The sequence below is a fragment of the Pezoporus wallicus genome, unplaced genomic scaffold, assembly GCF_028554395.1.
Source record: "Pezoporus wallicus isolate ANWC-B61680 ecotype Strahan unplaced genomic scaffold, APGP_CSIRO_Pwel_v1 contig_13748, whole genome shotgun sequence".
In the NCBI taxonomy this organism is placed as follows: domain Eukaryota; kingdom Metazoa; phylum Chordata; class Aves; order Psittaciformes; family Psittacidae; genus Pezoporus; species Pezoporus wallicus.
The window spans coordinates 5,001-29,770 of record NW_026636988.1 but is presented as its reverse complement, the minus strand read 5'-3'; the positions used below and the strand labels follow the sequence as shown (position 1 = coordinate 29,770).

At 57.1% G+C, this 24,770-nt stretch overlaps 3 protein-coding genes and 1 long non-coding RNA gene across 7 annotated transcripts in view; 2 read left to right on the top strand and 2 right to left on the bottom strand.

Annotated features, from left to right (window-relative positions):
- The window catches only part of MLLT6 (MLLT6, PHD finger containing), a 42,702-nt gene extending 29,251 nt beyond the window's left edge, over positions 1 to 13,451 (top strand). For all 3 annotated transcript variants that reach the window (XM_057402604.1, XM_057402605.1, XM_057402606.1), the window contains exons 9-20: positions 64 to 238; positions 1,163 to 1,753; positions 3,415 to 3,599; positions 4,254 to 4,371; positions 8,245 to 8,311; positions 8,715 to 8,857; positions 9,108 to 9,296; positions 9,483 to 9,571; positions 9,998 to 10,353; positions 10,481 to 10,580; positions 12,046 to 12,420; positions 13,210 to 13,451. In XM_057402604.1, coding sequence (XP_057258587.1) covers positions 64 to 238; positions 1,163 to 1,753; positions 3,415 to 3,599; positions 4,254 to 4,371; positions 8,245 to 8,311; positions 8,715 to 8,857; positions 9,108 to 9,296; positions 9,483 to 9,571; positions 9,998 to 10,353; positions 10,481 to 10,580; positions 12,046 to 12,420; positions 13,210 to 13,254 — 2,433 coding nt within the window. In that variant the 3' untranslated portion in view covers positions 13,255 to 13,451. The remainder of the gene's footprint in view (positions 1 to 63; positions 239 to 1,162; positions 1,754 to 3,414; positions 3,600 to 4,253; positions 4,372 to 8,244; positions 8,312 to 8,714; positions 8,858 to 9,107; positions 9,297 to 9,482; positions 9,572 to 9,997; positions 10,354 to 10,480; positions 10,581 to 12,045; positions 12,421 to 13,209) is intronic.
- A 2,699-nt stretch (positions 13,452 to 16,150) lies between these two features.
- On the bottom strand, positions 16,151 to 17,975 carry LOC130595670 (uncharacterized). Its single transcript, XR_008971361.1, has 3 exons — positions 17,878 to 17,975; positions 17,597 to 17,770; positions 16,151 to 16,342 (listed from the first exon to the last, which is right to left on the bottom strand). It is a non-coding gene; the product is annotated as an uncharacterized LOC130595670 (long non-coding RNA).
- A 71-nt stretch (positions 17,976 to 18,046) lies between these two features.
- CISD3 (CDGSH iron sulfur domain 3) lies at positions 18,047 to 18,889 on the top strand. Its single transcript, XM_057402629.1, has 2 exons — positions 18,047 to 18,565; positions 18,676 to 18,889. Exons 1-2 carry the CDS (start codon positions 18,047 to 18,049, stop codon positions 18,853 to 18,855), a joined length of 699 nt encoding a protein of 232 aa, XP_057258612.1. The 3' UTR covers positions 18,856 to 18,889.
- A 2,156-nt stretch (positions 18,890 to 21,045) lies between these two features.
- PCGF2 (polycomb group ring finger 2) overlaps positions 21,046 to 24,770 on the bottom strand; it is a 6,573-nt gene continuing 2,848 nt past the window's right edge. The window contains exons 3-9 of one of the 2 annotated variants that reach the window (XM_057402599.1): positions 23,945 to 24,000; positions 23,564 to 23,614; positions 23,368 to 23,476; positions 22,699 to 22,747; positions 22,478 to 22,576; positions 22,079 to 22,159; positions 21,046 to 21,427 (exon numbers count right to left, since the gene is read on the bottom strand). In XM_057402599.1, coding sequence (XP_057258582.1) covers positions 21,113 to 21,427; positions 22,079 to 22,159; positions 22,478 to 22,576; positions 22,699 to 22,747; positions 23,368 to 23,476; positions 23,564 to 23,614; positions 23,945 to 24,000 — 760 coding nt within the window. In that variant the 3' untranslated portion in view covers positions 21,046 to 21,112. The remainder of the gene's footprint in view (positions 21,428 to 22,078; positions 22,160 to 22,477; positions 22,577 to 22,698; positions 22,748 to 23,367; positions 23,477 to 23,563; positions 23,615 to 23,944; positions 24,001 to 24,770) is intronic. The other variant, XM_057402600.1, reaches the window with a different exon arrangement.

The window sequence follows — 24,770 nt, the reverse complement described above, 5'->3', positions numbered from 1 at the left end:
AAAGAGCCCCTGCTGTGGCCACATCTGGCCTGAGTGAGTGACCTTTGTGTTTGGTGCTGCCAGGGCTCTACCAGCCACCATGAAGGGAGCAAAGAGCCCTCGGAGGTGGGCCGCTCGGAGGTGAAAGGCAGGAAGTCCTCAAGCCATGGAAGCAGCCACAAGGGGAAAAAGACTGGAAGTGGGAAAAGCTCGGTTGGCTTCAGCTCAGCTTCATCCAGCGGGACCTTCCAGCCTGCAGGTAAGGGGTGAAGGAGAGAAGGGGAGAGTGGGTGCTTTGCTTTGCCCCTCTTTGAGATGCAGCTGTAAGTACACCAGCAAGTGCTCATGGCTGTTCCTTTAACCCCTGGAAGAGAAAGGGGAAAGCCTTGCTGCTGCTAACTCCATGCACAGAAGGAAGAGCCGAGCCCAAGGAGTGTTACAGCTCCCCTCCTGCACTGCAAGGGAAAACAGATCCAGATGTGTGAGCGGAGGGAGGAGGGAAGGGATGCAGGCAATGTGGGCAGCACCTGCCTTCTCCTCCCTAGGTGGTACTGTCTGCAGCAGTGTTTTAAGGAGTATAGCGGAGAGATCTGAGCCAAACTCTGGTATCCAGGCTCCCCTGAGCTCTGAATCAAAGCCGTGCCAGGCTCCCATTGCTCTGACCTTGCTCTTCCCTGAGCCGTTGCCAGAATGGCCAATGTGTTTCATCTTCCGGTACCCTAATGGGGCTGGAGGGATGGACTGGGGTGATGCAGAACCTGGGGGAGCAGACATAGGCATGTTTGGGTGGGGTGAGGATGCTGGTGTGCACCTCTTGTGTTTGCCAGAGAGCATCAAAGGTATGGGCTTGGAGGTGACAGGGGTGGCTTTTGATAACCAGACTGTATTAGAGGAGCATCAAAGGTACGGGCTTGGAGGTGACAGGGGTGGCTTTTGATAACCAGACTGTGCTAGAGGAGCTAGGCCAGGTTGGACGGGGCTTGGAGCAACCTGGAGTAGTGCAGGGTGTCCCTGCCCTTGGCAGGGGGTTGGGATTTAACCTTAAGGTCGCTTCCAACGCAAACATTCCATGGTGCTCTGGTTCTATGACCTGTGTTGTGGCCGTGCTCCTCTTGCCAACCTCCTGTTAGGGACTGAGGTACTGCTGCCGTGAGCCTTCCTATCCCTGCTTCCTTCCCCCCAGGTACCTCCTGCAGCAGCCTGCAGTGCTCGCAGGACTTTGTGACGTTCCCCAAGCTCGAGCAGGACGACGAGAAGTACCGCAAGCCTGTCTCTTCCTCCTCTTCCTCCCACTGCTCCCCTCTGTATGAAGGCCAGAAGGGGGACATCTTCGAGCAGAAGGTCATCTTCTCCGGCTTCGGGTCCATCATGCGCTTCTCCACCTCCGCCGTGAGCCAGCAGAGAGGCCGGGATGCTTCCCCCGTGGACTATAAAGCCTCCAACACCATCAGTGGCCCTTCGGTGGGGAGCAGTGGGACCAGCAGCAGCAGCAGCAGCCACAAGCGCATGCCGTCCCTCAGCATGGAGGAGGGAGAGGTGCTGAAGGAGAAGAAGCACAAAGGCAGCAAGAAGAACAAGCATGGGCCTGGCAGGCCCAAAGGGGGCAAGAGCAAAGAGATGTTGGGTGCCCAGCTGGCTGGGTCCACGTCGACGTCCTCATCGCCCTTCTCCGGGGGCTCTCTCGTCAGCTCCAGCATCGGCAGCTCCTCCCGGCCCTTCAGCCACACGGGGAACCTGCCCAGCCTCAGCATGGAGTCCCCGCTGCTGGGCTCAGGTATGTTCCCCCCATAGGGCTCCAGGTGTGCAACGGCTCCTCCTTCCCTTCCCATCCCGCGGAGCTGGCGTCTGGACCTGTCTGCACCGGGTCCAGTGCCTTTCCTTCAATCCCTGGAGCTGGTTCTCCCATTTCCATGTTGGCTTTCGGGCTAGGTCAGCTTCCCTGTCGATAGAGCTGTGGAGCATTTCAACCCCTTTTTGCTGGAGCGCCTCAGCAAGAGCTGGATTTCCAAAGGGATAGATAGGGTGGGATATCCACAGCCCAAACCAGAGCAACCACAGCCTCACCCCAAATGAGGCTCTCTCATAAATGGTCCAAGTTTAACCCCTCTTTCTAAAAGCAAAACCTCCCATCCTGGTCTTAGCCCATCCACACAGGGTTGGGACACTGGGTCACCGTTCACTGTGCTGAGAGGCTTACAGCCATTCCCAGCCTGCGCTCCCTTCTGCGGCAGGGATGGGGCAGGCAGGATGTGTGGCAGGAAGGGGTTAAGGCAGCAGGCAGAGGAGGAGCCTGCTGCTCCGGGCTGAGGTTTGACACTGTTCTGGCAGCAGAACTTGTCATGGGTCTATTGTGGGTTGTTTGCAGATGTTCCAATTTAGGTCAGATTGCACGGGGAGGCGGGGGGGGGGGGTGTGGGTATGGGTTTGTTGTGTGTGCCTGGGAGCCCTGCCCTGTTTGTCTGAGAGAGGAGAGGAGCTGCAGGAATTGATGCAGCTCCCATAATCATAACCTGGGGCCAAGGGTTTTCTGCCTTCTCCCTGGAACAACAAAGGGATGTTTCAGAGAGGAGGCTGCTGCCAGGCCCTGCGCTCCTGCCTGCTTGTTCTGCCATTCTTCTGCTGCAGAGATGTTGGCAGGGCTCAGAAGGAGCTGGCTTTGGGCCCCTGCCGCGTGTACGAGCCAAGGGGAAGTCAAACGGGTCCCATCCCTCAGCAGCAGCTCCCTCCTCGCCCTTTCTTCCTCATTTATCTGTCCTGCCCCACCGTGGTCCCTGCGCATCACGCAGGGGGACAGGTCAGCTCAGCAAGAGTGTGGTCCCTCGGCTAGCACAGGCAGCAGAGAGTGGGGCTCTGAGTCCACGACCTCCTCCTGCCACTGACTTGTGCCTTTGGTGGGTCACTTTATGGTGTGATTCCTCTGTATCAGGGGGCTGGAAAGCACCTTGGGTGTCGGTACTGGCTATTGAATGTACCTTTGGATACCCAAAGGCTGTGATACCCGGACAAGGGGTAACAGGTTAAAACTTAAACAAGGGACGTTTAGATTGGATATAAGGAAGAAGTTCTTTACTGTGAGGGTGCTGAGGCACTGGAATGGGTTGCCCAAGGAAGCTGTGAATGCTCCATCCCTGGCAGTGTTCAAGGCCAGGTTGGACAGAGCCTTGGGTGAGATGGTTTAGTGTGAGATGTCCCTGCCCATGGCAGGGGGGTTGGAACTGGATGATCTTAAGGTCCTTTCCAACCCAAACTCTTCTATGATTCTATTCTATGATACCTTGGGATAGAAGGACTGCGAGCTGGGACCGCCTCACTGCACGCCAGGCCACGAGATGCTCGGGTGTCTCGTACGGTTGTGCCATGGGGCCCTGCAGACACCCAGCTGCTTGCAGGCTGTGGAGAGGAGCCTGGCTCTCTAACCATGCCCTCCCCTTGCAGGGATCTACACCAGTAACAAGGACCCCATTTCGCACGGCGGTGGCGTGCTCCGCGCCGTGTGCAGCACCCCGCTCTCCTCCAGCCTCCTGGCACACCAGGGCACGGCGTCCCTCCCGCAGCTCAACCGCTCGCCCTTTGCCAGCACCATCCCAGCCTCCTCCTCCTCCTCGGTGTCCACCACGCAGGTAAGAACACGGGGGAGCGGGATGGGGGCTGTAGCTTGGGAAGAGCTGGGCACAGAGGAGCTGCTTTCCTCACTTGGGAACAGCTCCTCTTCCTTCGCTGCAGCTTCCCGTAGAGTGGGTGGAAGGATGCAGGAGGTTTGGCATCACAGCCCCGCAGCCTGTTTGAGGCTGGGAGGAACTTCAACCTAAAAGGATGCATTGCTTTCCAGCGTTAGAGGAAGCACAGGCAGTGCCCAGGTCGCAGAGGCTGTGCTGTGTCCCCTGCTTCCCAGTGCATCCTGCTGCTGGTGCTCACCCCGCAGCACCGATAACGTGGTGGGAGGGCTGGCGCATCCCCGCTGGGTGGGCTCTGCGTGTGCCAGGAGACAGAGCCTGGTCCTGTGTCGGGAGCTCGCTGTGGGAGGTGTTTTACAGGGAGGAGAGAGCTGGGTTTACAGCTTCACTGTTAACACGGCTCATTCAGACCTCTTGGCTCCGAGAAGGGCTTGGGAAGATTTCAAGTGTCTAGCGAGGCTTCCAAGGAGGTATTTTTAACACTGTCTCCTGAGCCAGCCGGGATCGAGAGTCAGGAGGAGATGGGAGAACGAAGCTATTTCCCTCCTGCCCCTTTGAGAAGTCATTCCTCTGTCTCTGCCTCCTTCTTTTGCCACGTAGGTGTTCTCCCTGGCGGGTTCCACCTTCAGCCTCCCTTCCTCGCATATCTTTGGGAGCCCCCTCACATCTGGGCTCTCGATCAACCCGCTCTTAAACCAGTCGGAAAGCAGCCGGGCAGGTACGTGAATCAGAAGGTATGTGAGCTTGGACTTCCAAAGGGCTCTCCCCTGGAAGAGCTGGGACAACCACATCCGTAGCTCTCCAGCTGCCCTCCCTGCTTGCTCCCATCCTGTGCCCGTGCGAGCCAGGGGCTAGGAGGGGGGGACAGTGGCTGTTTCCCCAAGGCAGGGGGTGCTTGTGTTTGCCTTGCTGCAGTGCTGGCTTGCAGCCCTGTAGAAGCACATCTGCCCCTGTGCCCCTTGGCTAATGTGTGGCCCTGCACTTGTGCTAGAAAGGCACAGGAATGTGAAGTCCTTCCCTGCCGAAATTCCTTGTCTTTTCACCCAGTGAAGCTGCCCAAAGGGAAGGAAACCTATGGCGAGCTTCTCCTTGCTAGGAAGAAGTTAACAGTTGGGGCTTCAGTTTCTGGGTTTCTTTTGGGATGAGGGGTGTCTCACACGCCTAATTCCCATCTTCCATTCCTGGGTTACTTCCAGCCCTTCCCCTTTTGGCTTTGTTGTGAGCACAGCAAACCCCACTGGTTTAAGCTTCCAAACAGGAGCGTGCCAACCCTGCCTTACTTACAACTGCTCATATTTTCCCACCGAGGCAGATCCATTTTTCTTGGAAAATTGCCTATTTAAGAAGCAGGAAACTGGAAGCATCGTGAGATTTTTATTTTATTATTATATTTTTCCACCCCCCCCCAAAAAAAAACAACCCAGAGTGGGCCTCGTCTTTGCCTGGCACCAGTAGTCAAACAAAAGCACCCTCCTCCTTTTCAGACGGTTGCCATTGTGCTGCCACTGCCTCGTGCTCCCCTAGCCCAGCAATGCTGGCAGCTCAGCATGCTGGATGCTGAACTCCAGGGAGCCCACTGGGTGCTGAGCGCTTGAAAACACACATTAGGGGTGGCTCTGGGTTCTCTGGATCACCAAATAAGCACGCCCTTATTTGCCTTCACAAGCGTGCATGCCTGCATGTAAAGCATGAATGAACACGTGTGCTTGCTCCTGGCCTTTGCAAGCCCTCGGAGGTGCCTGGCTCTCCCCTGTGTCCATCACTGGCAGCATTGGGTCTTGTGTGGGTCCCCCAATACCAGCAGCTTGGCTTGCACTTGAAGGGGCAGACCCAGCACAGCTGAGCTCAGTGGGAGCCAGAGCCGCGGGCATGCGAGCTCTTGAGTCAGGAGTGATTCACTCACCTGGAATTAAGGGAAGAATGGGATGATTCAAGGGGTTGCTCTTCCCTCCCAGCAGTCACCAAGAGGGAGATGACCCACTGCTGCTTCCCCTTGGCTGGGGTTTTGGCAAGGTGCTGACAGCAGGAAGAAGCGAGTCAACTGTCAGGAATAGCCCCAGCAGCCTGGGTTCTGTTCCAGCCCTGCAGCTACTGCTGAATGAGTCCTGGAGGCAAAACCCTACACACAAAGTGTTTGCCCACCACCCCCCCCATCCCCTCCTGGTTCTTAGGTTCCATTTCCAAACCTGCTCCTTTTGTTTGACTGGGATTTTATCAGCTTCACGACATGGTTTTTTTCCAGTTCAGGCAGCATTTAGACGGGCTCCTGGGTTTTGTCGCATTTAAGGTTTGCTCGTCGCTATCTCCTGCTGCTGGAGCTGGTGGCCCAGAAGGTGTTAAGCCCAATTCCCTTTTGTTTTATTCCAAGGGGGTTCATTAACATGCATTAAACCTCCTGTGTGGGGCCATTTTCACTTAAAACTGTGGTGACTGCTTTAATCCCAGCTTGTTAACAGGGTGGTTGTGAAGTTTCGGGTAATCCTCCCTTGTCCTGAGTTCTGATCACCTTTCCTGAGCCTATCTGTGCAGACAGATCCCATGGAGACATCGCTTTCATGGCAGTAATACTTGAGCTTTCCCTCGTTTGAATGCGATGGAGGGAGATGGTGTCACCCTGTCTTACAGATGGGGGGAACTGAAACTGTTCTCACTGATGGAGCTTGATACCAGGGTGCCTTTGGCAGTACAAAAAGTCTGATTCTTATCTTCCCACTCCCTTAGCTACTGTCTAGTTCTTCCTCCCACGGCTTGTCCTGGATCCTTCCTCATTATGATGACGGGCTGAATGTATTTATCTTCTCTAGTTGTCTTCAAACCTCTCTTTCATTCTTGGGGCCTTGGAGAGGACTGTCTCGATGCGATAACTCAGTCATCTTCCCCTTTCAGTAGACAACAGGGTGGTGTTGGCCAGGAGATAATTGAACCTGGAGCCTGGTACTGTGTCAGAACCCCAGCATTGTATGTGTATGTGTGCATCCTTTCTGCTGCCAGCAGACGTGACAGTAACAAGCAGGCATCAAAGCTTAGCTGCATTGAGTGGTCGGGTTGCCAGTTAAAACCCTTGCAGTGAAGCTGCGCACAGTGGGCTCTGAGCATCTTCCAAAGGGTTTTTAGGTGGTCCTTGGATGGAAACAGCCCTGCTGTGGGCTGACTGTTCCCAGCCTTCTGGTGGCTGATCCTGGCTGGAGAACTTAGGAAGTTTTCATGCCTTGTGGTGGCCTTGAAATCAAGACTTGTCTCCATGTGGTGCCTTATACTGGGAAACTCTTGCTGACTGCCAGCTGCTGGTCACCCTTAGGAAGCAGTGGCTTCTCCCCAGAAGGGTGGCCCAGCTGTGATGGTCAGAAGGGCGTTCCCATAGGGATGAAGGAGTGAGCATCCCACTTGTACCTGTCTGTAAGAGCTGCTGAACAACAGCTGCGTTTGCTTGTTCTCAGCAGTGGAAAATACCCCGCTCGGGGCATTACACTGTAAATCACAGCGTTCCCTGCAGGAGACTTCCTGCATTCTTGTACATAAGAAACGTCTCTTCTTGTGTGCAGAGGAGGAGCAGAGCCAGCCAGCTGGTGCAGGCTGCAGTCACAACATCTGACACGTCCCAGAGCGAGGGGAACGGGTGTTTACAGGCTGGCAGGCTCCGGGGATGGAAAGCAAATGGCAGATAAATATACTTCACTTCTTGAGTGCTCTTTGGCTGGGAGATACCCTTGCCCGTGAGCACACGCACAGCAGCTCTGTCCCCAGCACTGCAGCGTCCCAGCTCCCTGTGAGAGTCACTTCTGGACACTCAAGCACTTATTTAAGCTCTTTAGAAAGGAGATGAGGATCTCAAAACCTTGGAGGGCCTCCAGATGGGTTTGGGGAAAGGATCCTGGATGCACAGGGCTGCTGAAATCGTCGAATCACAGAGGGGTTTGTGTTGGAAGGGACCTTAAAGCTCATCCAGCTCCACGGGCAGGGACCCCTTCCACTAGAGCAGTTTGCTCCAAGCCCCTGTGTCCAACCTGGCCCTGAACACTGCCAGGGATGGGGCAGCCACAGCTTCTCTGGGCACCCTGTGCCAGCGCCTCAGCACCCTCCCAGGGAGGAGCTTCTGCCTAAGAGCTCATCTCAGTCTCCCCTCGGGCAGGTTCAAGCCATTCCCCTTGTCCCAAGCCCCTCTCCAGCTTCCCTGCAGCCCCTTCAGGCACTGGAGCTGCTCTCAGGTCTCTCCTCGCTCTCACGGTGAAGGAAATGTCAAACCCCATCGAAGTTGAGCCCCTAAAAGCCGCTTTTTTGCGCGGTTTCCGCGGCGCGGGAGGGAGCCGGGGCTGGGGCAGGGGCCGGTTCCTTCCCCGGTTCCCCAAGGAAAACAAGGGTTGGGGGGGGGGGGTGTCGGGGGTGACCTTCCCGAGGTGCCCCCCCCCTCGTCCGGGCCGTGTGCCGGTGACAGCCGCCCCGCCCCGGGGCGGAGCCGTGCCGCAGTGCCGCTGCCTGCGCTGCTCGGTGCTCCCATCTAGCGGGGCCCGGCGCCCCCGGGTACCGGAGCGGGCCCTTGCGCGGGGCCGGGCGCCTATGAACCGGGTCCCTCTGTGTCCTTCTCCCCACGCAGAGCCCGACCTGGAGGACTGCAGTTTCGGCTGCCGAGGGACGTCGCCCCAGGAGAGTCTCTCGTCCATGTGAGTGTCCTTGAGGAGAGGGCAGGCACCGGGGGGAATCCGCATCCAAAGCTGCATCCGCATCCAAAGCTGCATCCGCATCCAAACGTGCAGCCGCATCCAAACGTGCATCCGCATCTGCACGGCGGTACCCCGGCAAGCGTGGGATGACACAGCAAGGAAGGGGAGAGAGGCTGCGGGAAGTAGAGGCAGCTCCTTCCCTTCTCGTTTAGGCTGGGGATGGGATGGGAAGAGGCAGGTTTGCTTTGCTCATACGAGCCGGGGCTGGCAGGAATGGAGGGTTCTCCTCGGCTCCACTTGAGGCTGGGGGGATGCAGCCACTCCCAGCGCGAGGCAGAAGAGATGTGGGGAGAAGGTGAAGATGAGGGAAGCACCTCTGACATCTCCCCACCCCTTTCCCCAGGTCCCCCATCAGCAGCCTGCCCACCCTCTTCGACCAGACGGTGTCCTGTAGCAGCAGTGGGCAGCTGGAGAATGTTCCCCAGGCCACCCCAAACATCGAGCAGCTCCTGGAGAAGCAGGGCAACGGGGAAGCCGGCGTGAACAGTGAGTCACTTGGGGCATGGGCTGCGGGAGGAGAGGGCCTGGGGCATGGTTGTGTGGGAGCCAGCTGGGCAAAGGAGCTGGGTGGGGGACAAAGCACCAGGCTGTGCCATGGGGGAGTAGCTGGCAGTGGGGCTGGGATCTGGTGCCAGTCTCCTCCCCCAGGGTGGACTAACTGCGTTACCTCCTGTGGATCCCCTTCCCCTCTTCCCTCCCCTGACCCTGTCCCTCTTCCCCCCTGCCATCCCTGCAGTTGTAGAGATGCTGAAAGCCCTGCACTCGCTGCAGAAGGAGAACCAGCGGCTCCAGGAGCAGATCATGACCCTGACAGCCAAGAAGGAGCGTTTGCAGCTCCTCAATGTCCAGCTCTCCGTCCCTTTCCCCGTGGTGACCACCAGCAATGGCCCAGGCAGCCAGGCCCAGTACATCCTGCCTCCCAACGGTGAGGGGACCAGTGGGGTGCATCACCCTGTGCCCTTCCATCACAGTGCCCTGGGGTGGGCAGGAGGGGTGGCGGTGGGGTGGCTGTGACCCATTTCTTTCTCTATAGCCACTGTCCTTTGCTATTGCTGTGGCAACCTCCGGCTCCTCCCCTGACTCAGCATCCTCACTTCTCTCCTCCTTACAGTGTGCAACAACGACTCCCTGAGCATCAGCAAGAGCCCCCCTTGCAAGAACAGCTTTGGGATCGAGAACTCGCTCTCCACTTCCTCTGAGGTACACTGGCCGCCACATCCACCAGCCAGCTGGGGAAGGGGCCTGGGGAGGGAGCAGAGCAGTGCAGTCCCAGTGCTCTGCTTTGATAGCCAGCAAATAAAGCCTCATAGTCCAGGCCCAGCAATCAGGTTTCTTCCTCTGGAGTGCCCGTCCTTCAGTTCATCTCAGTGCTGAGGGTCTGTGTTGAGTAGCTGAGACTGGGAGCGCGAGGTGAGGATGCTTCTGGGTTATTCTGGCTGCGCTTCTAGAGCTCCAGCAAAGCATATCTGAGTTCTGGGATGCCTCTGAGCATACACCTGCGCTTGCACTCACAGCACCCCCCCCTCACCACCACCTTTTCCCACCTCCAGCTCCTGCCCTTTGGAGCTGAGCTGACCTTTCACAAGCTGCCCCAGTCCGATGCTCTTGTGTCCGTTTCTCCCCCAGGACCCTCATTCAGGTTGCCCCAGCAGGAGCAGCTCTTCCCTGTCCTTCCACAGCACTCCTCCACCCCTGCCCATGCTGCAGCAGAGTCCTGCCTCGCTACCCCTGCCCGGGGTGCAGCAGGTGAATGGCCTGGCCAGGGTGGCAGGCAGCGGGCTGGGGGGTGGCCCCACTGCCAGCCACAGCCTCTCCACGGTGCCCATGGTGGACGGCCTGATGGGGACCCTGGCAGGAGGTCAGCAGATGCCCATCAACGGGATCCTGGGGAACCTGAACGGAGCTCAGGCTGCCCAGCCTCCGAGCGCGCTGCCGCAGGCCAGCGGGCCGCCGACCCTGCAGCTCTCCACCAGCCTGAGCAGGTGAGGACGGAGCTCGCGGGGACAGCCCTGCCCTCTCCAGCACACGCTTAGCACCGGGAGGGAATCCCTATGGATGCAGGACCAAGGCCGGGCGGCACTCACCTTCCCTGCCCTGCTCCCCTTGCAGCGTGAGCCCCCTGACCGAGCAGCAGCGGCACGTCCTGCACCAACACGAGCAGCAGCTCCAGCAGCTCCAGCAGCTCCTGACTTCCCAGCCGCTTAACCCGGTAAGTGTGCCTTTGGGGGCCCCATCCGGCTGATGAGCCCCTTAATGGGAAAGCCTCGGGGCAGAGAGCCGAGGAGCTCCCTCCTTCGCGTGAGTCCCCTGCCCCGCAGGGCTGCAGCATCCTCTGCCTTCCCCAACCAAGGAGGGAGGGGAGAAGCTTTAGGCAGGAAGGTGCGGCACCTCCCGCAGGAGGGAGGGGGATGAGCGTTTCTTTGTACCAAGGCAAAGCTCCAGTCCGGGTTCCCTACATCCCAAGGCGAGGAGCACATGGTAAACCCAAGCACCGTAAACCCAGGAGGGCTGTTGGCTCCTCCGGCACCTTTGAATGCAAATCGTGCCTGCTCCTGTGCCGCCGGCACGCAGGTCTCTGGGCTCACAGATGTGCTGGGGCCCACAGGAGAAGAAGAACTCGCTTGAGGACACTGCTTGAGATTCAAACGAGATAAGCACCAAATTGCTCAGTCCTGAGGCAGGGAGCTCTGTCTGGGCACATAGACGTGGAGATGCCAAGGGGAATGTGTAGGTGGCTGAACACTGGGGTCACAACAAGGATCAAGGCGGCTGTTCTGAGGATCTTGGCTCTCTGCCTGCATCCTCTTGGGTGGAACAGCAGCTCCATCCGTGGCTGTTGCGGGAATGGCTGCTTGGATCCATGCTAAACAAGCCCCTGAGCGTGTAAAGCCCACATTCACCTGGCCTGCAGAAGCCTCTGTGTTGTCCCTGCCCTGCGGTGGAGCTGCCTGGGGGTGCTAACAGCTCCTGTCAGTGAAGCAGTGCTCATTCAGCTGTCCCATCAGCTTGGCCCGTTGCTTTGGATAGGTTTCTGGGTCAGGCTATTTATAACGCAGGCCAAGCAGATTTGAAAGGGCTTCTCTTTAGAGCAGCTGATGTCACCGTGTCATCAGCTGCATCCCTGTGGGTACGGGAACAATGTCAGCTCTCAGCCCGCAGCATCGGTCGATGGTTGCTATGGTGATGGCACAGTTGGGTTGGATACGAGGGCATCCCTCTGGGTGCAGGGGAGCTGTGGCCCTTGTTCCCCCCCTGCCCCGAGCCCAGCTCACCTACGCTGACCCTGTGTGTCAGGGCTGAGCTGTGCAGCAGGACAGGCTGGGGAAGGAGACTGAGGACAGTGAATACCACAGTCCATGGGTGGGTTGATGCATTGGAAGGAGGGAGCGGATCTGTGTGCCTGCAGGTGTCCCGGTGAGGGTCAGCTAATCCTATGCTTCAGGAAGTAATGGGGTTGGAAGGGTCATAAGCACAGGCTGTCAATGAACACGAGACACTGTTCCTCTCTCTACCTATAGAGATGTAATCAAGGGGACTTCTTCCCTGTCCCCAGTAGCATTGCCCAGGATGGAGCGTGCCCCATGTGGCTCCTGGCTCCTTTGTGTTAGGTGTCACCTCTCTCCCTGAGCCCTTTCTCCCTCCCATTGACTTCTCTTCCTCACCCTTCCCCGCAGGAGCAGCAGGCCCTGGTGTTCCAGATGATGCAGCAAATCCAGCAGAAGAGGGAGCTGCAGCGGCTGCAGATGAGCAGCTCATCCCAGCTGTCCATGACCAGCCTCCTGGCAGCCACCTCTGCCCCCCTGCACTCCAGCACCAGCGCCCTGATGACCTCGGCCCCACAGCCACCCCACAGCAGCTCTCTCATGGCCTCCCTCTCCCCACAGCAGCTCAACCCTAGCAATGCCCTCCTGGCCCCCCAGGCCACCCCGCCGCTCAGCACTCCTGGGAGCAGCCTCCTGGCTTCGGGAACGGGCATCCCACCAGTCCTTACAGCACAGACTAACCCGTTTCTCAACCTGCAGGCTGATGGCAACACCCCGAAAGGAACGGTGCGTATGCTGCTAGCACTCCCCTAACCCCACTGAGCTCCTGGTGCTGGGCGCTGTACAGACCCGGGGAGAGCCAGTCTGCACTTGGGGGAGCAAGGGCACCACGTAGGCACAGAGCCAGGATGCTCCACTGGCTTTGCTGCAGCCCTGCCTAGCCGGTGTCACGTCCCGATCCTACCTCCAAGGACTCTTGTAGGGCCCAGGCAGGGTCATGGGCAGGCACAGAGGCTCCCGAGGTGCCTTTCCATGTGTGTGTGTGTGTGCAGACACATGCCAGACGTGCCTCAGAGATGGGACAGATGTGCCATCTGACACAGGGATGGGACAGATGTGCCATGAGACCCGGATGGGACAATGTGCCCCTGGCAGTGCTGGCCCTATTGGAGCCTCGTGATGAAAGACGAAGGTGACTGCATGTTGAAGCCCAGGGTTTAGGAGGAATCTTGCACCCAAGAGGAGAGGTGGTGACGAGGTTTACAGCCTCTCTGTAAAGCAGCCTTGTACTGGAACACCAGTGCCTAGGGACTGATGGCGTGATGCTGTCATCTCCATCCCTCCCCTGGCCTCTGCCTGTACCCAGAAGGTCCAGCCCTGGTTGGAGACGTTTAGGAGCCAAAGGCCAGGGTTAAGGGGCCCGTTTGGTCTGAACTGGGCAGAGGGGGAACCCACGTCTCCATTGGTGTCAGAGGAGCCCGAGAGGTCGCGGTGAGCAGGGCCAGGGCCAGGGTTGCTGCCCCTCCGGTACTGATACCTGTCTCCTCTGCGTCTCTTTTCTGTTTGTTTTTAAAGAGCATGAATGAAAAGGGAGCTCCTCTTACCCAGGACAAGGGCTAAGCTCCCCGCCTCGCCCCGAACAAACCAGCAGCCAACTCCTCTCTCAGCCAGAGGAATGTGGCTTTCCACTGTCAACCTTGATACTGTTAGAGCAATGAGCACAAGGCTTCCACGGAGCGTTTCCTGCCGCTGGGCAATGCCAAGAGGTGCTTTGGAAGACGGAACATCTCTGATGGAGCCCTGGCGTCACGAGGAGGGAAGGTCCCTGGGCCGTGCCACGCGTGCTCAAGGCGAAGCTGTGTTCCCGTGCAGAGCGGAGGAGGGAGTTAACCCCAGATCCCTGCTGAGCACCAGTGTGTGTTCACGTGTGTTAACCCCCCTTCCCCTCCCAGAGGCCAAGGCGCTAAGAGACCATGGAGCATCCTTGGCCGAAGGCCGTGGTGGAAGGAGGCTCCTTTCTGCAATACCCTCGGAAGCAGCACTGGAGACGTGGTGGCAGTGCCCACGTGCTCTGCTTCGCCCCGGCGGGGATGTGAAGGGATCCTCTAGCTGAGATTCCTCACCTGCTTCTCATCCGCTGGGCTCTGAAGATGCTCTTCTCTCTGGAGCCATCACGTGGAGTCCCAACGCCTCAGCTGGATCCAGACGCAGCCTGCAAAGACACGGGTGGTGGAGCAATGGGTAAGGACCAGTGCTTGGGGAGGTGAAAGCCACCTGCTTCCTTAAAGGACGTTGCCACATCTGCTCCGCCAGCTGCTCGGGGTTCCGTGCTGTGCCGTACCACGTGGAAAGCACACTCCTGCTCCTTGTGCTGGCTCTCGCTCTTCCAACGGCTCCAAAGGCTAAAATTCCAGCTGGCAAAGGGGCTCGTAGCCACTGTGACCCCTCTCATAGCCAACTTCGGGAGGTGCATTTGAACCCGGCGGCTCTTCCCCAGCCTGAAACTGGGAGGTAGAAACGCGTGCGGAGAAGAGAGAGTCCCCAGTCCGGTCCCTGCTCTTTCCTGCCCACCACAAACCATTCCAGGCTGGCAAACCCACGTTCTTCCACTGGTCCTGGGCACTTGAAGAGGGATCTCCAAGCAACCCTGAGCTAGGCCAGCGGAGCCTTCGTTGTTCTCCACCTTTTAACCTTAACTCCATCTTGCAGCCTGGAAACCTCAGCAAAGAAATGGGCTCCCTCTGAGCTTGGATGCGATGGATTCACGCAAGGATGGAGTGGGGCGGCTCTGGAGGAAGGGGAGCATCGGCGTCAAACGTACAAGCGCCCCTTCTCCTCCTCCTCATCACCCCCTGGTTCCATCCAGAGCTCCTGGGGGCAGGTGGGAAGATTCCAGCTCATAGGAATGGCTATGGATATTTCTCAGCACATTCCCACTGCCTCTTCACTTCGTTTGCACTATTCACACTTGTCAGCAGTGGGGCTGTGCTGATAGGACAGGAAAAGTTTGTTATAGCAACCCCCCCCATCTGCTGAATAGCTTTCTTTTACTTCTTCTTTTTGTGTTTCCTTGGAAGATTGTCACGGCGATGGTTGGATAAGGCTTAGAGGAGAACAAATCCCCTTCTGATCTCAGCCTCCAGTTCTGTGAACTGGGCAGAACGCTGCTGTCTGCTCAGAAATATATATATATTATATATATATATAGCTTTTTTTATATATCTATAAAGAAAAGCTAATGTTTTAACAAGGTTAAGAAGCTACTGGGAAGATGGAGATGGCAGCTAAAAGTGGAAAAGCCCAGCACTGAGAAACCACCATCTTTCAGCTGCAAATGGTTCAACTCTTTGGCTCCTTGTCCCTGGAATTGCTCCGGCACAACTGTGTCCTTGCACTTATATTCTCTCTTTTCCTCCCCTCGCTGTGGTGTTCCCCATCCCCTCTGCAAGCAGAGGTGGCCCAACACCCCCCAACAAGGACCCTCTGCTCTATTGTGGGATCTCTCCCACCGTGGGGCTCCTTCCTTGCTGCCCCCTCCGTGTGGGGAGTCTTGGGCTTGAAAGCAGCAAGCAGAGCATCCCTGGTTGTGTGCGGGATGGCTGCATCCACGTGAAGGCTGCACCAGGCAACCTTTGGCAAGCAACAGGTCCTTGGGATTTGGGGACAGCCATTCCTTAATGCTGATTGGGGTCAGCAAGGTGATGGATTCCTCACCCTGGAATCGGTACCAGGAAGAGAGGGGACGGGAAGGCAGGAAGGCTGAGGAGCATCCATCCCTTGTGGAGCGAGTCATGGTACAACGTGTGTTGCCTCCCAGGATGAGCAAAACCCATGTTCAGATCAGAGCTTTGGTGCCCAAATCCTTGGGGGACAAGAGAAAACTCAATGGCAGGTACTTAGCAGTGAGTTTGGAGTCAGGAAACTTGCTGCACAGGGAAAATAATGGAGCAGCTTGGGAATCAAGGGCTGAATTCCAGGAATTTCACTGATGGCAGGAGCGCTGTCAAAGGCAGGGAGGGCTGAGCCGCCTCGTGTCCCGCATCCCTGCTTTGTGCTCCCTGTGCCAGGGATGGGCTGGTGATGGCAGGAGTTTGAGGGCGAAGCCGCTCGTGGAGCAGGGAGGGATGAGGATGGAGAGGAAGAGACATCCAGACATAGAGCACTTACTCCCTGACAGCTTCCAAAGGCGCCCGGTCCCTTTGGCACATCCTCACCTCAGCCCCTCAACCTGCCCCCATCCCTTTTCAAGACAGAGGGAGGAGGAGGTCAACATCAACCATTATCTCTGTGAAAAAGAGGGCGAGCAGGGGAAAGAGAAACTAAAAGCTAAAGATTATCTGTGTTTCAGTTGCACTGGGGTATGTTTCTTTACCCGTTTTGATGCTAATGTCTCATTTAGTATGTTGCATGTGTCCTTTTTGTTCTGATTTGGGTTTTTTTTATTGAATAAAAGAGAAAAAATGTGTATATTTTTGGCAATTTAAGGTAATGTAGCTAAGATATATTTTTTTCACGCTGCTTGACTGTTCTTTATTATAATAAATAATATTAATATTAATGCCAAAGACTCTTTGAATACAGCTGAGGTTTCAAAATGGAAATGTGATGGGGTCCGTGTGGTTCGAGGTCCTGTGGCAGGGCTGGGGTCCTGCTGCCTGCACTGATGGGATGCTCAGGGAAGCTGCCTGGCTCCTGCATGGATTTGCCCCTGGGGAGGGGATGGAGACACGAACAAGGTGGTTGTTCATTAGCAAAACGTCCCCCCCCCCCAGTACCAGTTCCTTGTGCTGAGATGCCCCAAACACTGGCCCAGAGAAGCTGTGGCTGCCCCATCCCTGGCAGTGCTCAAGGCCAGGTTGGACACAGGGGCTTGGAGCAAGCTGCTCTATGGAAGGGGTCCCTGCCTGTGGCAGGGGTTGGAGCTGGAGGAGCTTTGAGGTCCCTTCCAACCCAAACCAGGCTGGGATTCTGTGATGGTTTCTGGAGCGAGTGGTGCTGCTGCTGGCCGTGGCTGTGCTCTACTCCAGGCAGGACCCTGGAGCCCAAGGGATGGACTCGCACTGAATGGAGCAGCCCCCAGGCACATCCCCTTCCCCAGCTCTCCACAGCAGCAGGAAAGCTCCTGTGCCCCAGTGCTAATGCTCTGGTCACAGCCAACAACTGCTGCTTGTTCCGAGCTCCCAAGGGACCGCGGCTGCATCCAGCTGTGTCCATCACCTCTCCCCCTGCCAGCCAGCCTGAACAGTGCACCCAAGGAGAATGACAGCATCTGCTCGGTGTCTATATCTATATGATATATGATGTCTGTATCTATATTGGTATCTATATATGTATCTATAGGATATCTATAGTGGCATCTATATATGTATCTATAGATACATATGATGTCGATATCTATATTGGCATCTATGTATCTATAGATATAGATGATGTCTATATCTATATTGGCATCTATATATGTATCTATAGATACAGATGATGTCTATATCTATATTGGCATCTATATATGTATCTATAGATATAGATGATGTCTATATCTATATTGGCATCTATATATGTATCTATAGATACATGATATATGATGTCTATATCTATATCGGTATCTATATTGATATCTATATATATTGGTATCTGTATCTGCTCAGTAACTCTTCTGATTCTGTGTCTCCCCTGGAGTCTGCTCCTGAGCATGGGAGACCTCGTCTATGTCCACACTGTCTTAGGAGCAGACAAGGGGGTTCAAGCCATCTGCATCCATGGTGCCAGAGCCTGAGCCAGCCCTGTCCCACTGGGGCCACTACCCCATGGCCAGAGCATGTGGGGAAGCAGAGAACTGGATGCAGACAGAGTCCATCCAGGGCTGAGGGAGCCCCCCACTCATACAGGGGACACTGGTGACCAGCTGGGAGAGACCTGGAGCAGGACCTGCACAGGATTGCTCCAACAGCCACGTTTCCTGTACTTGCTATGGATGATTCTGCCGTTATCCTGGTCCAAGGGGATGCTCCTCAGGCACAAAAGGAGCACCTTCCTCTCACGTCTCTCCAATCTCCATCCATGCAAAGCAGGAACAGAAACGCCTCCAAGACCCAAGCAGTGGAAAGAGGAGAATTTTGCCAGGAACAAGGCACGGTACCTGTGGAAACAGGAATCTTCTCGTCCGTATTTCAGGGCTCCAAGGAGCAGCTCAGAGGTGCTGACAGGTTGAGGGAAGCGAGTGACGCTGCACAGAGGATTTACAACCTCCTTGGTTAAAGCACGGCTTTGCATGTCCCTGAGGGATGCTGGGAGCATTCCCACTGCACCGGAATGGTGGGAGCTGGCACCGTGGGACCCCCACACGGCTGCTCCTGGGGTGCCCCCCCCCCAACTCATTCCCTCTGCCAAATACGCTGCATTTCCCAATACTTCTATGTCTACAAAGGGGGGGACCCCAAACCTTCGGCGCTGGGAAGATGAACTTCCAGGGGAGCAGGGGGACAGCCCCCCCCACCGCCTGCAGCTCCACGGGGCCGGGGGCTGGGGCGAACCCCCCCCACCTGCGGAAGGGGATAGGAGGGAAACGGGGGGACACCGACGGGCCTGGACCGGGCTCCCCGATGGGGGGGGGGAACCCGGAGCTGCGGCATCCACCGGGACACGGAGGAACCTTCCGCCGAGCCCGCCCCGGCTCTTCCGGCGGCGCCGGGAGGAGGAGGAGCCGCTGCCGGTGGAGGTGACCGGGGCCATGCGGCTGCTGGCGCTGGTGAGAGCGGCGGCGGAGGGGGGGCTCCGCCGGTGCCGGGACCCCGCGGTCGGGTCTCGCATCCCCGCGCTGCGGAGGAGCTCGGGCTCGCCGCAAGCGGTGATCGCCGCTAAGGAGCCGTTCGCGGTGGAGCTGAAGGCGGGCAGGACGTACGCGTGGTGCTCCTGCGGGCACAGCAAGCGCCAGGTCCGGGATGGGGACGCAGGGAGGCGGTTTTGGGGGGGGGGGGGGGGTGTGTGTGTCTCGGTGTGGGCAAAGCCCCCTGCTCTGATCCCACCCCCCGCTTCGCTTCGCAGCCTTTCTGCGACGGCGCCCACAAGACGGCGGCGCCGGGGCTGTCCCCGCTGCGCTTCACCCCCGAGGAGGACGCGCGGGTCTGGCTCTGCGGCTGCAAACGCACCCGGACCCCCCCGTACTGCGACGGCACCCACAAAGGGGAGGCGGTGCAAGGGGCCTCGCTGCCCCCCCGGCCCTGACCCCCTGCACCGCGCCCGGCTCGGGGCCGCCGGGATGCTCGGTGTGTGGGTAAACGGGAGGAGATGCTGAGCTCCCACCGTAACCGACGGCTGAGAGGGGGCAGCAGCTTTGCCTTCAGCCCCACTGAGGAATAACCCAGTGGATAACGGGACTTCCCGGAGTGGTTTTCATTGAATCAGCCAGGTTGGAAAAGACCTTTAAAACCATCACATCCATCCATTGCCTAGCACTGAGCCATATTGAACCTCGTGCAATCAGCCCCATTGATCCAGATCCCTGCACAGAGCCTTCCTCCCCTCCGGCACGTCAAACGCTCTCACCCGACTGAGTGTGCACTTGATCCTCTCATGCAGCTCATCATTAAACCAAGCCCTGGGGTTGCAGGATGCAGGACAGAGGAACCGGGTGCCTGCAGTTGTGCAGGCGGATGGAGGGAACGACAGTTCTGCAGCATTTATTACATTTACAAAGCTGTATAGTTATACAAATGTTTAACCAATAACAATATATGAATATCCGAATATATTACAAGACATTAAAACGTCGTACAGGATGCAGACATACAGAGCAGTTTGGTTTGTACCATATAGGAAAGAACAGAAAACAAAACACCCCCCCCGCCCCAAGCCCCCCAACAGACCCTGACCGAGGCACCTCAGCTGCCTCCCTCGGTCCATTCTGACCTATTTACAAGGAGAAAAGGGGTGTCAAAGTCGAGACAAACAGAGCCCCCCCAACATGCTTCGAGCCCCTCGTCCAGCCCCAGCTTGGGGATGGGGGAGAGGAACAGAAGAGGCCCCACTGGGGACCCTTCCCAAACCCATTCCCAGTGCCCGGAGCCCCGGGGCTGGGCTGCAGCAATGGTGCTGCTGTCCCAGCCGTGCTGGGGGTGCAGTGCTTCCAACAGATGATTTAAAGGATAACAATAATTAAGAAACACGCTGACGACATCCCACATTTCCTGACCTTTGGAATGGGGCTGTTCAGACAATTCCCGTGCCGCTTTGCCTTTGGTCCTCGCTGTGCCGCTGCGGGGGTGCTGGCTGGGTGCTGCAGGCACTTGCTTGGTTTATGTCCCCCTCCCCAGCAAGGGCAGGAATAAACCCCCCTCCCTTGGCTCTGTGCTCCTGGGGCTCGTGTGCTTTATATGGTCCATGTAGAACGTTGGTCCATTGCGGGGCTGCCACCCAATGCACGGCAGCACCTTCCCACCATTGCCCCTCACCGAAGCCTCCTGGCTAAAGGCACTGTACTCTATAGTTTCTCTATTTAAAAACCCAATGGGGGGGGGGGGGGGGGGGGAGGAGGAGGGGGGGGAAGGATGAGAGCAAGGGGGAGAACGCAAAGAAAAGCTTTGAAATGCAGCGTTGAAGCTGTAGGGAGCCACTTGTGGGGTGCTTTGAAGCCCCTGGGTCCCACAAAGACTCATCCAGCGCTGCCAAAACAGCCCCCAGTGGTTTAGACCAGAATCGGTGCTGGTACCAAGGAGGAGACACCAGTATCTAGTGGACCTTGTGCTCCTGCCCTTTGTCACTGGCACTACACCACCCACCCTACTTACTGTGCATGAAGGGGAGCGTCTGCATGAGGCTTCACGAGGGCAGAGCCTGAACCTCCATCCAGAGACCGCATGGGAAGAGCAGATAAAGGAACAGGGAGGCGCTGGGCAAGGCAAAGCCAAGGTGGGGGCAAGGCCGGCAAGCGATGCTCAATGCCAACCAATGGAGCCGGGGCAGCCCGTTATCAAACCTGGGGCTAAAACCAGAAACAAACACAAACACAGCAATAAACCACAGGGCATGGGGGGGGCTGGAGGGGCAGTTTTTGGCTTCTGTGCTTGGCCTTTACCTGTGCTTCACCCTTACCTGTGCAGCTGCGAGTGTGCCCCTGCCCCATGGAGGGGAGAGGGATGGGGAGGAGAGGGAAAAGTGGCAGAGAAACTGAGCAAGGAAGGCAGCAGCGGCTCCCAGCTCTGGCATGCAGCTACATCAGTGAAACCCAAAGGAAAAGGAAAGGGAAAAAGGAGGTGGGGGGGGGAAGGAAAAGAAAAAAAATCATTTAAAAATATTCCACCACCTTTATGCGTCGTATTTGCACTTTAAATTAATCCGGTCGCTCGGTAGAAAATAAGTACGTATAATTTGTCTTGTTTCGCTTCCGTTCGTCGTTCTCCCTCTGTCCACATCTATAGGTATATATATATAATATATAGAGCTCTAGAAAAGCCAGCCAGGAGTCCCCTGTCCGCCCGCTGCTTTAGGTCAAGGCCGAGGCCGTGCTGCCGTTGACAGTCGCTTTGCGGCAGCGGGCGGCGGGCGGCGGGTGGCAGTTCGAGGAGCCGTTGAGCGCGGGGCCGGTGCCGGTGGAGCTGGGGGAGCCGTGGGATGGGGTGGCCGGGCTGGGCAGGGAGGAGGAGGTGGCCGGCAGCGTGGCCGGGCTGTGGGCTTTGTCGCTGAGCGACTCGCACTCGGAGGCGCCGCTGGTGTTGGTGCCCTCGGGGGTGATGGGTTGGGAGAGCTTGAGCCGCTTGCAGGTCGGTTGGACGCGGTACTTCAGGGGTAAGGGGCCGTTCTGCAAGGGAGGGGGGGGGAAAAGGGGGAGAGGGGTGGTACCCGGCACCCTGCGGCACTGCCGATGGGCACCAGCCCTCCAGCCTGCCCTGGGGATACAGGGAGAGAAGCGTGAGCAGCATCCCGCATCCTCCTAGAAAGCCCATCAGGAGCAAACACCTTTGCAAGGAAAAGCTCGTGGGGTTTATGCACGGAAGTGCCCCAAGTTTTGAGCTCTGATTCTTAAGCTTTTCAGTTCCAAAGTTCTTCAATTTTAAAGCTCTTTAATGTTGAAGTTCTTCAATTTTTTAAGTTCAATTTTAAAGCTCTTCGATTTTAAAGCTCTTCAACTTTAATGTTGAAGTTCTTCAGTTTTTTAAGTTCAATTTTAAAGCTCTTCAACTTTAATGTTGAAGTTCTTCAGTTTTTTAAGTTCAATTTTAAAGCTCTTCAACTTTAATGTTGAAGTTCTTCAGTTTTTTAAGTTCAATTTTAAAGCTCTTCAATTTTGAAGCTTTTCCATTTTGAAGTTCTTCAGTTCCTAACTCCTTCCATGCTGACGCTTCCCCATGCCCTCAGCCCTCCCCTCGAGGACTGCTTGTCCAAGCTTTCCTCCAACACAAGCCCCCCCAGTGCCCATCCCCATAGCAGGGAAAGAGGCAACTGCGCTTACCCTCCTCCAGGGATAGATGTAGGCGATGTCCATCAGGGTGTAATACTCCTTCAGGGGCTCATCTTCATAGAGGACTTCAACCTGGTGCAGGGGACAGGGTCAATCCTTCGGCATGGGGACAGAGGCACCACGAGCCCATCCCCAGCCCAGAGCAGCTCATTGGGCTCTGCCATCCCCAAGGGTGCTGCTGGAGCTCCAGCCCTGCTTTGGCTGGAGGAGCATCCCCATTGAGACAGGACCCACAGTAAAGGCCTGATCCCTTTGAGATGTGGGGCTGCAAAGCCTGGGCTGCACAAAGCAGAGCAAGCGAAGCACGGTGAACGTGTTAGCAGAGGATGCAGCCAAACAGCATCCCCCTTCCTCCGAGCCCACCGGAGCGCATCCCAAGCCCGAGCTCACCTTGTACTTGCTGGGAACATCCATCTTGTTGCGGAGGAACTTGGCCAAGTGCATGACAGTCATGGCAGCCGGGCAGCGCAGGAACCGCAGCCCGTTCTTCTGGGGACCGAGAGGCCTTGCTGAGTCCACGTGCAAGTAAATGGGCAGCTCCCATCTCCCTCTTCCCTCCCCACCCCAAAAGCCCCGGAGGCAGCCGGACACAGTGGTCCCACCACGCTCACCTTCTCCTTCTCCAGGTCCCCGTTCTCAACGCTCCCTTTCTTCTCTTCTCTAGGGGGATAAGGAAAGAAAACTCGGGATGAGGTTTATGGAAGGAATTAAAAGGCAGGGAGAAACAATACCCCATTAGAAGGGCTGTCCATGGAGGAGGAACATCAATGACCTTCAGCCAAGCTCTGGCTTCCCCCACGCAGTTGCTGCCATTTCCAACCCCGTGCGCTGCAACCGCTGCCCAGGCACCCACATTCCCTGAATCCCACTGCCCTGGATGCTGCTGACATCCTTGGAGGCCACCGCTGGGACTGGGGATGTGGCAGCCCTTGGGCTCTGCCACCGGGGGATACAGGGATGCCGCTGCCACAGCAAGCACCCACAGAGGATGCAGGATGCAGGACCAGGGCAGATGGGGTTTGGGTGCTCCTCTGGCCATTCAAGCATCCCGGGGTACTTGGCCCCATGCAGGGCCATGTCAGTCACCACCAGTTCACCTCTCAGAGGTGCCCAGAGAAGCTGTGGCTGCTCCATCCCAAGTTCAAGGCCAGGTTGGACACAGGGGCTTGGAGCACCCAAACCATTCTGTGATTCTATGACCTCAGCTCCATCTCCGGAGCAGGAAGAAAAGGTGAGAGCTCATTCACAGCCCCAAACTGGGAGTAACCAGAAAATGGTACCTTGACCCTTCATAGAACTCTATGGACAGGCTGACAATCTCATCATCTGTCAGGTTCCCTTTGTCCTGCTCGGAGACTTCCCCGCGATCCTCATTGGACCCATTGGGAACTGCAGGAGGCAGAGGGAGGGAGAGGCTGAGCCATGGTGTGGGGGGGCACAGATGGGGTGCTGGGGGTCCCTGGGGCTGACACTCACCCTCTGCCACGGGGTAGGCTGCATAGAAGTCGCGCCTCCTCTTCATCTCATCTGCAGGAGAAGGGAGGAGGAAGGTGAGGGGGAAACCACCACACCAAGGGGAGATGGGTGCTGAGTGCCTGCTCCCGACCAGCAGCCCCAGCACAGGCTGCCCATAGGACCCCATAGGAGGGCAGTGGCTCCCAGCATTGCTTTGTGGCTGCCCCCAGCAGCGGATGGGCGCTGTCCGGATGGAGCCATCCCTGTCTGTTCACACCAAGCATTATCCTCCTGTCCCAGCCCCAAGGATAGGGGGGTGCGTGGGGACCAGCCTCACTGGTGGATGGGATTGAATTACAACCAACCCCAGACCCACCCAATGATAACCGGCCATGGTGGTACCTTTGAAAAGCCCCGGGACCAGTTTGTACACGATGTCCTGAAGGGTTTTGTCCGACCTGAGGTGGGCAAAGAAACAGGAAAAGAGGGGGAAATGAGCTGGAATAGGGAGCAGTTTGCTTCCAGGGCTGCCCCAGGCCAGCCCGGATGCTATTTCCCCCCATCTCCCAGCATAGAGCCCCAACTCCCCAACCCATGGCGATCCCAGCTCAAACCCATCCAGCCTCATGCTCACTGTAAGGGTTCAAGCTGGGAAAAGAGAGAAAAAAACAGCTCCAAACTCCTTGTAGATGTGTGGGATTCGGGGGCCAGGATCCGTTCCAGCCCTCAAAACAACCACACCACCACACGGAGAACTTAACAGGGATCAGCAAGTGTCCCTGCACGCCTGAGTTTCCATCCCAGTCTACTTCTGGAGCCGGCTGCGGTTCAGGCTCAGGCTTTGACTCCCCTCCGTCCAAGGGGGATGCAGGGCAGCATCCAAAGGCAGGGAGAGCACAAAGCGGGCTCTAAACCGCAACCATCTCAAAGCAGGAGCTTGTAAAGCACTCGAGGAGCCACGGAACTCAAGGCACGGAGGTGGGAGCGGGGCTTTACTCAAGGCTCAGGTGCAGGCTGCTGCAGGAGGAGGATGCGGCACAACCGAAGCCCAGCAGCTCAGGCAAATCAGGAAGGAAATCACCTCCCAACCCAAGCAGGAGCCGTGGGGATGGTGGAAGGTAAAGGACGTCTGCAATTGCTCCCATGGGAAGAGCCAGGCCTTTAAAGCAAACCAAATGACCAGACCCTGTAGTGTTGTTAGCCCAGCCGCATCCTTCATCCCTCGGTG

Bases quoted from the DNA above. Each gene is read 5' to 3' on its own strand.
- CISD3 (XM_057402629.1), top strand. From the start codon at position 18,047: ATGTCTACAAAGGGGGGGACCCCAAACCTTCGGCGCTGGGAAGATGAA. The intron at 18,566-18,675 runs GTCCGGGATGGG...TTCGCTTCGCAG, and splicing joins GCGGGCACAGCAAGCGCCAG to CCTTTCTGCGACGGCGCCCA.